This window comes from Vipera ursinii (assembly GCF_947247035.1).
Source record: "Vipera ursinii genome assembly, chromosome: 3".
Lineage (NCBI taxonomy): Eukaryota > Metazoa > Chordata > Lepidosauria > Squamata > Viperidae > Vipera > Vipera ursinii.
Window position 1 is genome coordinate 198,228,635 of NC_139516.1, and position 15,244 is coordinate 198,243,878.

The window sequence follows — 15,244 nt, forward strand, 5'->3', positions numbered from 1 at the left end:
ATCCCTCTAAGTCAGACTGCCTGGTTAGAAAAAAAATGCTTTTTTGAGCGACAGCAATATTCCAAAGGATTAAGGCAGGCGTCTTCAAACTTGGCCTTTATGACTTGTGGACTTCAACTCCCAGAATTCCTCAGCCAGCATGCCTGGCTGAGGAATTCTGGGAGTTGAAGTCCACAAGTCATAAAAGGGCCAAGTTTGAAGGCCCCTGGATTAAGGCCTTGTAGCTCTGCCTTCTTCATCCTCAGGCTCCACCCATTTCACTTAGCAAAAATCAGAAGTTAAGGAGTGACTGCAATTTTAATGGTTTCTTGCTAGAATCCAGCATTTACTTCGTTCCAGCAAAAAAAACACCTATTGGGCATAATGGGTTCTTTTAACGACCACTGCAAAAAGAGTCATAAAATTGAGCAGGGTCATGTGGTGACTTCTTAACAACCACCATGACATACAACTCTAATTCCAGGCAGTTATGTATTCAGCCTCCTGGGTTTTAAAAAAAAACAGTATAATTTGAAGGTCACGCAGTAAATTATACTGTGCTTGTGTATAGAGGAAGAATCAACCTGAAAACAAGGGGAAAAAATAGTTTGCCATTGTGAAAGGAACACTAGATAAAACAACCCTAAATGTGTGGTTTTATTATATTTAAGTTTCTATTCTCTATGAAGCTTAAATATGTCTTATCACATAGTTAACAATCATTGTCATTTTACATGTATAATACACAATACAGGACTAAAAAAAAAGCACGGCACAAGGGAATGCAATAAAAATTACATTTCCTCAGCCTAAGTAAGTGATTCTTCTGTATCATTTTAAGAAGCTTTGAACTAAGAGACTCTTTAAGAAGCTGCACATCAAGAGCTCTTAAAAAAACACCAAAAAACATATGTTTTACATTAAAGATTCAAAACACAAACAGACACCGATTTAATATTTTTAAGATTTGTTGCAAGATAAGAAATACACTAATAATTTTAATGTCCTGTTTCAAATTAATAAATATAATATAAAAATATACAGCACTTCATGAGAGGATGGGTGGGTTGAATTTTAAGAGAAAGTTAAATTTCACTTTCAAATGTATGCAGGTATGTTTTTAAAGAAAGAATCTCTGAGTAGCTTCGACTGCTCTTCCGATAGAAGTCTAAGCCGGTAAGTTGTTCGATATCCCGCACTCTCGCTGTGTGCATTTTCAGGAGCTCTTCAACCCACCGGGATTCATCTTCAGAAGAATTCTGGAAGGAAAAAAGGCCCTTTTAAATAATAATAATATTCTTAACAGACACAATGAACGACAACAGTATGCTTAAACTTTAAAAAAAGTCTGTAAAAATTAAAGAGACAACCCCAATCAGTCTTAAAACAAGGATCCTCAAACCTGCCCACTTTAAGACTTGTGGACTTCAACTTCCAGAATTCCCCAGCCAGCCATGCTGGCTGGGGAATTCTGGGAATTGAAGTCCACAAGTCTTAAAATGGCCAAGTTTGAGGACCCCGGTGTCATCTAAAAATACAAAGAAAAAAAAATCTACATTGTATCTTATACTTATCAACAGTCACTGGTTTACTAATTAATATACTACAAACAGTTCTCAATTTACAGCCACAATTGAGACCATCCCCTTGCTATGCAAGGCAGTTGTTCAGTGATTTTGTGTCCAATTTTACAAACATTTTTTGACATGGTTATCAAACACATCACTGAAGTCGTGAATCATGTGGTCATTAAGTAAATCTGTCTTCCCCCAGTGACTCTGCTTAGGGGAAGATCGCAAGTAGTGATCACATGAGCCCGGGACACTGCAACCGTCATAAATTCGTGCCAGTTGCCAAGCACACCCATTTTGATCACCAGTGATTTCAGTGGTGTTGTAACTTCCAGCAGTCACCAAATGAATGGTTGCAAGTAACGGACTATATCAGAGGTCCCCAACATTTTGGGCACCAGGGGCTGGTTATGTGGAGAGAGGTTTTTCCACGGACCGGAAGGGGCGTGGTTTTGTGTGCTGCCTGCATCCAGCAGATGGGGCTTTGCTTGTTTGTGTGGCCTGGTTGGCTGGCATGCCGCGGCCCAGTACCATATTAAGGAGAAAAGGCTCAGAAGTTGCTGAAAGTATAACCTTCATATAAATAATTGTGATGAAAGTGATCTTTGATGCAAACAGTCAATCTGTTGTGAAATGCTGGCGAGGAAAGCTGGCTATGCATCCTTTGCTTAAAAGTTCTCACAGTATCTGCCAATGTCAAACCATTCTAGGACGTTTCTTCCACTGAGTGTTTCACTCAAATCTGATTATCGCCCATTGCCCTCTGTTGGTTGTAGTTCTGCCTTGTGACACAACAGTTCTAAGATGGTGGCGCCTGGAATGGCTGCGGCTGCATTGGCTCTTGAAGGCAAATAGTTTTGGGAGGGATAGTAAGGGCTATAGGCCACATGATCAGGAAGATTTTAATGTGTTTCAGCAACATGGTGGAACTAAGGTAACATATGACATACGACCGACAATCTTTGCTGGCCTGGCGAGTTTCTAGTTGTTTTGGAACTGTTGGTGAGACCGTTAAAAGTCGTTGGCGCTGTTTGAATTTGTTCTACCAGCAGCAAGATCTGACTGCTGGCCCAGTGATGGATTGTATTGCAAATCAGGGCTCTTTCCAGAGGAGGCAGAGAGGACCTGGAGCTTATGGAGCGAAGGAACTGGATGAGGCTGTCGGCAGGCCCAGAGGAAGAGAGAGAGGCTTTTGGAGGAGTTGGTGGCAGCAGCAGCGTGCTCCAGGGGCGAAAAGAAGCAAGGCCTCTTTAAGGAAAGGGTGGAAGAGTCAGCATCAGAAAAAGGAAAGAAGGCGAGGTTGTCAGAATACAAGCTAACTTGAGGGCTAATCCACATGGAGCCCCATTTCCATCTGTCCTGTTTGCCATCGTTCACTCCCTAGAGACTAAAATGGACAATGTGAAATTTGAGCGTGCCCCGAACAAGGAGTAATATCGGAGGTGGTGACCCTTTGAGAGCTGTATGCAATGAAATTTCATTTTGATGTATGCCGATTGGTGTACATTCAAAGTGACAATAAAGTTATCATCATCAAACAGGCCCTGAACAAAGTGGTGGTGAGGGCCATGTGGGGTGGACTTTTGTAATGCTTGAAATATGGGTTGACCTGGCAAACTAACATGCGGTTACCTTCTTTAATTTAGCCCACATTCTGAGCGTCACCTTGTAAGATTGGAATGCTGACATTTTCCCTTACTTGTCGCAACTAATTGCAAAAAAGAATTTTCTCAGGTGAATAACAAAAGACTTTGTTTTTCAACTGTGCATGTTAAGACATACTTAGGTGAAAATGTATCTTTATGCAACAGACTCTATGGCAGGGGTCCCCAACCCCTGATCCATGAAAGGTAGACTTTGATGAAGAGCAAAAGTAATAAAGATCAGGGGTCCCCAACCCCCAGTCTGTGGACTGGTACCAGGCCGCAGCATGCCAGCAACTGGTCCGCACAAACAAGCAAAGCCCCATCCGTGGGACACAGGCAGCACACAAAACCACACACTCTCCGATCTGTAGAAAAACCTTTCTCCACGAAACCGGTCCCTGGTGCCCAAAAGGTTGGGGACCTCTGCTCTACAGGACTCATGATGTCTTTTCTCCTGCTAATGTTTTACTCTTTTATACTGTTAATACATTGCTCTTTTCAATGGTCATGCTTAAATATTATTGAATGCTTTAATTCTTATGATGTAACTGGACAGATGATTGTTTCTTAAACCAATCAACTTTTACTTTGAAGTTCCTTCTTGGGCTAACTGTAAAAGTAAATGTAAGCCATTTTTGCAGGTGCTCTTTCTTTTCATACAGAGACCCCTCTTTATCAGAATATTCTAATAAACTGCTGTTAAATGATAACAGAATAACAGAGTTGGAAGGGACCTTGAAGATTTTCTAATCCAACACCCTGCTCAAGCAGAAGACTCCATGCCAATGGCTGTCCAAGCTCTCATTAAAAACCTCTAGTGAGGGAGCACTCACAACTTCTGGAGGCAAGCTGTTCCACTTATTAATTGTTCTAACTGTCAGGAATTTTTTTTTATTTGTAGGTTGGTTGTCTCCTTGATTAGTTTTCATCCATTGCTTTATGTCCTGCCTTCAAGTGCTTTGGAGAATAGGTTGTCCCCCTCTTCTTTGTGGCTGCCCCTCAAGTATTGGAATACTGCCTAGTCATTTCAAAAGTCCTAGTCTTTTCATTAGATTAGATTAGATTAGATTTATTAGATTTATATACCGCCCTTTCCCGAAGGACTCAGGGCGGTTTACAGGGCATTTTAAAATCACACCAATACAAAATACAAAGTTAAAAGACAATTAAAAGATTAAATTATCCCTGAAAATAAAACCCCAGTTAAAATTCTCAGCCTGGGCCAGAGAGCTCAAAGAGCCAAGTCTTCAGGTCTCGGCGGAATGAACGTAGGTCAGGGGCAGTCCTGAGCTCCACGGGCAGCTGGTTCCAGAGGGCAGGTGCACCCACAGAAAAGGCCCTCCCCCTGGGTGTTATCCGCCGGCAAGACGGATAACTAGACATACCCAATTCTGCAACCGTTCTTCATATGTTTAAACCTCCAGTCCCCCAATCATTTTTGTTGGTCTTCTCTGCACTCTTTCTAGAATCTTAACATCTTTTTTTACATCATGGTGACCAAAACTGGATGCAGTATTCCAAGTGTGGCCTTACCAAGGTGTTATAAAGTGGTATTAACACTTCACATGATCTTGATTCTATCCCTCTGTTAATGCAGCCTAGGACTGACTCTGTTGGCTTTTTTGGCAGCTGCAGCACACCGCTGGCTCATATTGAAGTGATTGTCCACTAGGACTCCAAGATCCCTCTCTCAGTTATTACTATTGAGCTAGGTACCACCTATACTATACCTGTGCATTTGGTTTTTCTTGCCTAACTGCATAACCTTACTATTCTCACCATTGAATTTCATTGTGTTAGATAAGGTTCTTCTGATCTTCCTACACAGTTCCTTATTGGACAGTGTATACTGAGATAGAACCTAAGACCAAATTTGATGATCAGTGGGCTGTCAAAAAAGTCAGGAGAGCACAATCAATCCTAAATAGGTTCTCTTATGCAGCCACCACCTTGACATCCTGCCTCCTTGGTCTGTTCCATCACTTTGGGACTGATTTTAATTTTGCAACTGTATAACATGATTCAAAAAACATTCTGGAGACATGTTGGCACTTTGGGCCAAGCACAAGTCAACAGAAATGAGTTGGAACTTACATTGCAGCTTTCATCATTGTCAGGCCTATGCGGGAAAATATATGCCAAAACTGAAAGAGGTCCATCACACTTGTCAGCAGGCTGAGTGAAGTCTAAACAACTTGTGATGATACTGTAGTAGTGAGTTGGAACCGGGATCGAACTTCCTTCCACATACCTAGAAGATAAATTTTTCATCTTTTTACAAATGTGTCTTAAGGGAGATAAGGCAGCACAGATTCTGAGAAAATGATCAACCACTGATTTATTAGTTTAAAATCAATCAGGGGTGTCCAAATTTGGCAACTTTAAGACTTGTGGGAGTTGAAGTCCACACCTTTTAAAGTTGTCAAGTTGGGACACCCCTGAAATCAATTCTTTCAACTGCCTTTTGAACAAACAAAAAAAATCCTTACTTAGCTGATCATAAGAGGGACAAAATAGCCCCATCACTGCACGAATTATTCTTCAATCTCTATAAAGGTTTTTTTTTAAAAAAATCTTTTCCAAGAAGAAAAAAGTAAAATATTAACAGCTAACTATTGTAAGAAAATAAATATCGTTTCAGGTAAATAAAGCAGAGTGATTTTGGATTCATTTATCCATCCCACCCAAAGGCTTGGTTTGAGGATTTAAGTGAATTTAGCCAAATTTGCTGGATAAATCACAGGGTATAAGAACAGATACAAAAAAAAATTGCAATCTCCCAGCCAAACCTTCTCTAGCATGGATTACAAGTCATGGGGAGGAGTTGCCAGTTATTTCTGAACAATGTTGGGCCAGATAAAATGAGTGATCTGGGTTGTGTTAAAACTTGTTTCCAATGCCAATAATTCCAGATATAAAAGACTGGTTTTCAGAGTATGCCTGATTTAGCCAATTTTGAGAAAAGTATATGCACTCTTAATCAGAAAATGTCACATTATTTCTCTCTTTAGACAAAATAGATCTTCAACAGGCTGGGTGAATTTGAAATTTTATTTTTCCTCTCTAAATTTACAAAATGTCTGATTTGATTGTCTTGTTGCTGCCATGGGAGGTGGGAGTTTTTAATGATTGCTATATGGTGGATTTTTAAAATTTTGTAAGCCACTCAGAATCAACCATGTGTGAGGCTATATATTCTTAATAAATAAATAAGTGACTAACAATCACGTGAACTTTGCTTTATTTCTCTCTTTCTAATAGAATATCAAGAGTTGGAAGGGACCTTGGAAGTCTTCTAGTCCAACCCCCTGCTCAGGCAGGAAACGCTATACCATTTCAGACAAATGGTTGTCCAATCTCTTCTTAAAACCATCCAGTGTTGGCAGATCCACAATTTCTGAAGGCAAGCCGTTCCACTGGTTAATTGTCCTAAAAGGTAAAGGTAAAGGTTCCCCCGCACATGCGTGCTAGTCGTTTCCGACTCTAGGGGCCAGTGCTCATCTCCGTTTCAAAGCCGAAGAGCCAGCGCTTGTCCGAGGACGTCTCCGTGGTCATGTGGCCAGCATGACTAGATGCCAAAGGTGCACGGAGCGCTGTTACCTTCCCACCGTAGTGGTCCCTACTTTTCTACTTGCATTTTTACGTGCTTTCGAACTGCTAGGTTGGCAGAAGCTGGGACGAGTAACAGGCGCTCACTCTGTTAGGCGGCACTCGGTATTCGACCCGCCAAACTGCCGACCTTCTGATCGACAAGCTCAGCGTCCTAACCCACTGAGCCACCACGTCCCTTTTAATTGTCCTAACTTCTCCTTAATTCTAGGTTGCTTCTCTCCTTGGTTAGTTTCCATCCACTGCTTCTTGTCCTTCTGTGTTTGCTGTTGCTTATATATCTATTTTCCTTTCTCTTCGGTGATTGTTCATTTTTGTTTTATGTAAGTTGGTTTAATAGTAGTGGATCCTTACAGTTTGATTTTGTCTGGGGTGTCATGCAAACCATCAAAGTCATAGTCAAAGATTGGTCCACTAATCACGTTGACTCCGTTACGTTCAATGGCGTATCTCTTCACCAAAACCCTCTGGAAATAATTCCAGACCTCTGTAGGTATACAAAAAAAAAGCAGGCAAGATTATCTTAAAGACTACCAGAGAAAGCATTAAATCATAGCTATTCTCTGCATAAAGTCCTTACATTTCCATTCAGAGATGTTCTGCAGAAGGACAGAGAAATACTAGTAATCAACCCACACTTTTATTTCATTAGATTTATAAACCCACCTGTGCCCCAACACCATAACAAGGCCAGGCAGCTGACAACAATAGAAAAATGTTAAAGGAAAACCAAAAAGAACATCTGGAAGGCCAATAAACATTCATCCTAATATACATAGTCCACAAAAGGCCTGCCACCCACCTTGCAAGCCACCATGCTTTCAAGACCATTTCCACAAGCCTAGGGTAGGGATCACAGGGATCTTGGGGTGGTGGGTGGGGAATGCTTTCCCAGAGGACAAGCATTCAGACAGAAGAAGGTCCAACTCCTGAGTCCTATCAGATGACGCTATTTAATCAATGGGATCCAGAGCGTGCCATTCATGTCTGCACTTACAGGATGGACAGAAGCTATAGTCCATCAAGGAGCTAGAATTAAAACGTGGATTCAAGCTTCTGTTAAAGACAGAATGAAGGAGATTCTCAAGGTCTATGGAGATTCTCACGGTCACGGTTGCCCAAAAGGTGCTTTTCAAAAGGCAGCTGGACTTTCTTGTTGCTGTTTCTCCTTGAAAACATTGGCTTAACATCCAAGAAGCTTCTTCTCAAGAAGAACGGAAGAAGCTTCTGGGATGAGAAGTTTTTTCCAAGGGAAAAAAACCAAGGAAGTCCAGATGTCTTTCGAAAAGCACTTTTGGGATAGAATGAAGGACAATGTCTGTTATAGATAGTCCTTGATTTAGGAGCACATTTTGGGACCAGAATTTCTACTGTAAATTGGTGCATTTGTAAAGCAGTCATCATGGGTCTTTACAGGCAGTCCTTGGCTTATGGCCATAATGGAGCTTGTCCGTTATAGTTGTAACAGTGGTAAAGCAGGTCAACACATAACTGACTCAATTTTATGGCCTTTTTTCAGCAGTCGTTAAGCAAATGCCATGGTCATTAAGTGCATCCATTGCTTGCTATGGGGCATTTTTTTTGCCAAAAGAAGTAAAGATTGGGGTTTGGGGCAAAAACTTCATAAATTATGATTACGTGACCACAGGACCCTGAAAACGGTTATAAATGCAGGGCCAGATGCTTAGTGTCCAAAATGCAGTCATGTCATCACAGGGGTGGTGATGGCTGTCCAAATTTTGGAACTGGGTCATGAGTTTCTTTGGGGGGAATCTGTTGCAACTTTGAATGGCCGTTAAGCTACTAGTCAAAAGTCAAAGACTCCCTATAAACTGTAGATTTAGGGAAAGGTGAAAATGTGCACAGCATGCTGTTAGCACAAATCTCAGTATGTGAGCACAAGCTGTTGTAAAAACAGCAATTCATTCCTAGTAGCACAATATCCAGGACACTCTAAGACAGGGGGTCTTCAAACCTGACCCTTTTATGACTTGTGGACTTCAACTCCCAGAATTCCTCAGCCAGGCATGCTGGCTGAGGAATTCTGGGAGTTGAAGTTCACAAGTCATAAAAGGGCCAGGTTTGAAGACCCCTGCTCTAAGATGACATCCACAGAACACCAAAGGAGCCGTGTAAAAGCAAAATGGTCAAAATCTTGCAAGAATTGGGCCATCTATTTAATCCTTTGGGCAACCACCTTCTAAACTGTAAAGATACTGACCTTCGCTATAGGCAAAAGTATCAAGTAATGAAGATACATCGAACTGAGCACAAATGCTGGATGAACTTTACCCTTCCCATATTATATTATTATTATTATTATAAATCAGTCATGGAAGGAAACATGCGGTGCCTTTGAAAATAATCTGGACCTTATGCACCATATTCTAACATACATGAACTGGAGATCTACATCTCCCTGAGCATTCTTTAGACAAGCAATTTTGGTATTTGATGTAAGTAGTGGTAATTCTTCTGCTCCTATGATTACCTAAACTGAATGTTAGTAGGATTCTAAGATGGAGAAACAAATATTTTTACTGATTTGTGTCAGTTCCACAGAATATTAGCTATATATTCTAAAACAGGCCTAATATTAAAGACGAGGATTTACTCCCTTCCTTTGCCAACAAACAGAGGGGCATTAACAAAGGACTTAGTGCCCTTCTGTATCTGGTACAGACTGGACAATTATCACATTGTTCTTCTCCTACAAAAGAAAATGAGCTCAAATGGTATTGTTTTCCTTATGGCACTACCCATACCCACAATGATGCCAATGGCATCTCTTTGTGATTGCACTTTCAGTCGTTTAAGTTAGGTAGATCATGCCTTTCATCCTCCCTATATTTTAAGGAACTTCACAATGACTTGGTGCCAGTATAATTGAAGGCATTCAGTTTTGTAATTCTGGGAATTGAAGTCCACGAGTCATAAAAGAGCCAAGGTTGCCTACCCCTGGCCTAGACAAATCCCTGCAGTTTTCTTGGCAAGTTTCTTTGTAAGTGAATTGCCATTGGCTCTTTCCTAGGGTTGAGAGGAAGTGACTGGCCCAAGGACACCCACCTGGCTTTGTACCTAAGATGGGACTAGAATTCAAGATTTCCAGTTTCTACCCTGACACCTTAACCCCTACACCAAACTACCTCTCATCTTTTGGTTTAGATTACTGGAAACTTTTTCTACATGGGGCTGTTTTTGGGAAGACTTCAGAAGCTCTACATAGTTCCAAGTAATCATATTTTAACTAACTTGAAAAGACAGTGCATCAAATGGTACTGTTATTCCAGCTGCAAAGTTTTAGCACCTTGCCCATGTGTGCAATTCAAGATGCTGATTATGACTATTAAATCCATAAAGAGCTTGAAACTAAAGCTTCTAGAATACTATATGTTTCTGATGTTTATGTTTATGTTTTATTTAATTTGTATACCGCCCTTCTCCCTAGGGACTCAGGGCGGTTCACAGGGCATATAAATAACAATACAATACAATACAAAAGTTAAAAAAAGATTAAATCAGTGCCCAGTTAAAAACAATAATACTATTCTAAAACAACAATTTAAAACCCAACTCCCCCGTCAGGCCAGACCAGCTAACTCAAATAAATGGGTCTTCAGGCCACGACGGAAAGTTCGGAGGTCTGATGCCATCCGGAGCTCCACGGGCAGTTGGTTCCACAAAGCCGGGGCACCCACAGAGAAGGCTCTCCCCCTGGGGGCCGCCAGTCGGCATTCCCTGACCGGAGGCACCCTGAGGAGGCCCTCTCTGTGGGAACGCACAGGGCGGAGGGGAGTTGACGCCGGCAGCAGGTGGTCCCCGAAGTAACCCGGACCCATGCCATGTAGGGACTTAAAGATCATAACCAAAACCTTGAACCTCACCCGGAAGACAACTGGTAACCAATGCAGCTCGCGGAGCAAAGGTGTAACATGGGAGTACCGGGAAACTCCCAAGACAACTCTCGCGGCCGCATTCTGTACCAGTTGGAGCCTCCGAGTGGTCTTCAAGGGAAGCCCCATGTAGAGAGCATTACAGTAGTCAAGGCGAGAGGTCACGAGCGCATGAGTGACCGTGCACAGGGCATCCCGGTCCAGATAGGGCCGCAACTGGCGCACCAGGCGAACCTGGGCGAAAGCCCCCCTAGTCACGGCCACCACATGATCTTCCAGGGTAAGCCGTGAATCTAGGAGGACTCCCAAGTTGCGAGCCCTATCCACGGGGGGTAAGAGCTCACCCCCCACAGAAAGAGATGGAACATTTTGAATGTCCCGGGATGCCGGAATGCACAGCCACTCAGTCTTGTCAGGGTTGAGTTGAAGTCTGTTCCTCCCCATCCAGACCCGAACCGCCTCCAGGCAACGGGACATCACAGCGAGGGCATCACTGGGGTGGTTTGGGGTCGAAAAGAAAAGTTGGGTATCATCGGCATATTGATGATACCCAACTCCAAAACCACGAATGATCTCACCCAGCAGTTTCATATAGATGTTGAACAGGAGAGGCGAGAGAACCGACCCCTGAGGAACTCCACAAACGAGAGACCTAGGGGCCGATCTCTGCCCCCCTGCCAACACCGACTGCGAGCGTCCCAGGAGATAGGAGGAGAACCACCGAAGAACTGTGCCTCCCACTCCCAATACCCTGAGACGCCGCAGCAAGATACCATGGTCGATGGTATCGAAAGCCGCCGAGAGGTCTAATAGGACTAGGACAGAGGAATATCCCCTGTCCCGAGCCCTCCAGAGATAATTCACCAGAGCGACCAATGCCGTCTCTGTGCTGTACCCGGGCCTGAAACCCGATTGGTAGGGGTCCAAATAATCCGCTTCATCCAGGACCAGAGGGAGCTGATGCGCCACCACACTCTCAACAACCTTCGCAAGAAAGCGAAGGTTGGAGACTGGACGAAAGTTGTTCAATACAGCTGGGTCCAAGGCAGGCTTTTTGAGGAGAGGTCTCACCACCGCCTCCTTCAAGACGGTGGGGAAATAACCCTCACTCAAAGAAGCAGATATAACCGCCTGGAGCCAGCCTCGTGTCCTCTCCCTAGCTGCATAAACCAGCCAGGAAGGGCACGGGTCCAACAAACATGTGGAGGAGCTCAGCCTCCCCATAATCCTGTCCACTTCATCAGGGGTCACAGAATCAAACTCTTCCCAGGTAACATTGACAAGACCGCTCGTGTCCTGATCGCCAGACTCTGCCCAGTTGGAGTCCAAACCGGTCCGAATCCGAGCGATTTTATCCGACAGATGTTGACTAAATTCCTCGGCACGACCCTGCAAGGGATCCTCCCTCACCTCCTGATTAAGAAGTGAGCGAGTCACCCTAAACAGGGCGGCCGGGCGATTATCTGCGGACGCGATGAGGGTAGAGAAGTAGTTACACCTCGCCACCCTCATCGCTGCGAGATAAGACCTAATATAGGTTCTTAACCGCAACCGGTCGGGTTCGGATCGGCTCGACCTCCAACAGCTCTCTAGGTCCCGTTTCCGACGCTTCATCTCCCGGAGCTCCGCGGAAAACCATGATCAAGCTAAAAAGCCCTCCTTCCAAATTTCTCCCCACTCAGCCTTTTAAAATATTCTAATAGAAGTAGCTATTTGGATGACTGCCCCATTCTGTGAATCCATTGTTGCTTGAAAATCACCTAATTCAAATCTCAGCAAGGTGTAAAGCAAGTGCTTGGCTTCTCCAAAGCAAATTGTAAAACTATTTTATTTATTTCTCAACATTTGTGCACCCTTCTACCTCAAAGACGCCAAGATTCAAAAACCATGAGCTTACTTTTGAAAGCAGGATACATGGGAATGACATTCGTTATCAGGAAAGCATCATATTTTGTTTCTACCGAGGAACTGAGTTCTGAAAATTAAAAATAAAATAAGATGTTTTTATGGCATGCCAGAATTAATTATACTGGTAAACTTCAGGGTTCATGTAAAGCAGCGGTCTTCAAATCTGGCCCTTTTATGACTCGTGGACTTCAACTCCCAGAATTTCTCAGCCGGCTGGCTGAGGAATTCTGGGAGTTGAAGTCCACGAGTCATAAAAGGGCCAGGTTTGAAGACCCCTGATGTAAAGGTTAGTTCTAGATAGTAACCAAGAGCTGGTGCAGATCACATTCTTAGAAGAACATAGAATAATGGGGTTGGGAGGGACCTCGGAGGTCTTCTAGTCTAGTCTCCTGCTCAAACAGGAGACCTTAGACCAGACATGTTAAACTCGCGACGTCACGTGACGTCGCGCAACGTATCGGGACGGTTTTGCCATTGCCGGCAATGGGGTAGGCGTGGGTTCCGGATGACGTGTCCAGCCCGCGGGCCGGCAGTTTGACACCCCTGCCTTAGACCATTCTGGACAAATGGCTGACCAGTCTCTTCCTGAAAACCTCCAGTGATGGAGCACCCACAACTTCTGGCTTGTTCTCATTATCAGGACATTTCTCTTTAGTTCTAGGTTGCTTCTCTCTTTGATTAGTTTCCACCCATTACCTCTAGTCCTGCCCTTTGGTGCTTTGAAGAACAGGCTGACACACAGACCCCTCTTCTCTGTGACAGCCTCTCAAGTATTAGAACACTGCTATCATATGACCTTTAGTCCTTCTCTTTGGTAGACTGGACCTACTTAGTTCCCTCAATCGTTCATCATCATATGGTTTAGCCTCCAGACCCCTATTCATCTTTGATAAGAGGTTGTCAGCATGCGAAGAAACCATCAGGTCTGAAGCCACTTCCTTGCATGGGATTAGCGGAATTCCTCTCCAAGTCTCAAAACCAGTGCAACCAGTTCAACATCTATTTTGCACTGGCAGCTTGACTTTTAGATATTGTAGAGAATATTCTTCATAGCTCAGGTTGTAGATTTAGGCAGAGGTTCATCCTCTGAGCTGGCTGCTTGGCTCCCGATTTGATATTTATCTTTATCTTGATTTTTATGCCAACCCTAGAAATATAAAAATGGACAGGTGTCCCACATCCGCTTACGGGGAGGAAAAAGGAATCCGTAAGACATTTGTCTATCCACTCTGTATGCAGTACAACTCTGACTATTGCTTGGAGAAATGCGCAAATCAGGTCTTACACAACTGATCACCTGGTCTGGCATACCAGATGTCTCTACCTGCATCAAAAGAAGAAGAAGATAGACATATGACATTGGAAACAAATGTATTTTTTGGTATTCATATTGTATATACTTGTATTATATACAGGTAGTCTTTCCTAAACAACCACAGTTGGGACTGGGAAGTCCGTCACTAAGCACAGTGGTCACGACGTAAAAAAATCATGTGACCAACCAGACTACATCAGACTTACAACCTCTCTTCTGCTTACATCATTAGGTGAATCACTGCAGTAGTTAAGAGAAATCTCATGACTACACCTTGCGATTTTACTTCCACATTCTAGATTAAACCTGCTTGTTGGAAGCAGATTTGTTGAAGGTCACAAATGGTGATTGCATGACTGCAAGATGTGACAGTTGTGAAGTGTGAGGATTGGTTGAAAAGCTGGGGTATTTTTTTCCCAATCATTGTAACTCTGAATGGTCACTAAACAAGACAGTTGATAAACAAGGACTACCTATGGTGAAGGGGCCATTGAAACCACGGCTCATATCCTGTTATATTGCACCTTCTATAAGGAATTACAAACTCATCTTATAACTACTTACCTGACAAAATAGCAAGGAAATCCTGATCTCTTCTATGTACTCATGTTACTCTCTGATCAGCATGATAGAGTTTTCTGAACGTAACTAAATTCTGTTTTTCTGCCTGTAAATTAGGCAGACTTTGACCATCCGTCCATGATTCCACCATTATTTACACTGCACTATTATGTTATGCCTTATTCTTATTCTATATATAATAAATTTGGATTGCTGACAAAGAATTAAAGGGAAACTGATACAGCTATTTCAAGCTTCTTTGCTCTCATCATACACGCACGTATGTATATTTTACCTTCCAGGAGTTCAAGGCAGCATAATTAGCACTCCCTGCTCCATTTTTTCTCAAAAGTAATCCCCTTGTGAAACAGAGTGATTGCTTCCAAGCAACCTAGTGAGCTTCTGTGGCTCAAGATGGACTTGGACCAGGGTCTCCCCAGTCCTAGTCTATCATCTTAACAATTATTGGTTCAACTCTCTTCCTCATATCTCAAATGTACATGTTGCAAAATACATACAATGAAAGATGACTGTGCTGAACAGAGGCTGGATAAGCTGAGGATGCTACCAACACCTCCTCTCCCCACCCCTGCACTGAAACGGAGAACAGGCAACCTTACTGACCTGTTTTGAAATAGTGTAAGTTGTCCAGAGAGGCATCTGAAATGTTTCACTGTAGCCACTTTCAAAGTCATGATGATGCAAGAGACTATACTTTGTACGAAAAAGAACTGCTGGGCGGCCATAAAGGAGATGCTTCTC

At 43.0% G+C, this 15,244-nt stretch overlaps 1 protein-coding gene across 2 annotated transcripts in view; it reads right to left on the reverse strand.

Moving 5' to 3' along the window:
- Nucleotides 1–457: 457 nt before the first annotated feature.
- ENPP2 (ectonucleotide pyrophosphatase/phosphodiesterase 2) overlaps nucleotides 458–15,244 on the reverse strand; it is a 62,567-nt gene continuing 47,780 nt past the window's right edge. For both annotated transcript variants that reach the window (XM_083359822.1, XM_083359821.1), the window contains 6 exons: nucleotides 15,107–15,243; nucleotides 13,795–13,930; nucleotides 12,596–12,673; nucleotides 7,160–7,292; nucleotides 5,291–5,447; nucleotides 458–1,238 (listed from right to left, as the gene is read on the reverse strand). In XM_083359822.1, the coding sequence (XP_083215948.1) occupies nucleotides 1,065–1,238; nucleotides 5,291–5,447; nucleotides 7,160–7,292; nucleotides 12,596–12,673; nucleotides 13,795–13,930; nucleotides 15,107–15,243 (815 nt within the window). In that variant the 3' untranslated portion in view covers nucleotides 458–1,064. The remainder of the gene's footprint in view (nucleotides 1,239–5,290; nucleotides 5,448–7,159; nucleotides 7,293–12,595; nucleotides 12,674–13,794; nucleotides 13,931–15,106; nucleotide 15,244) is intronic.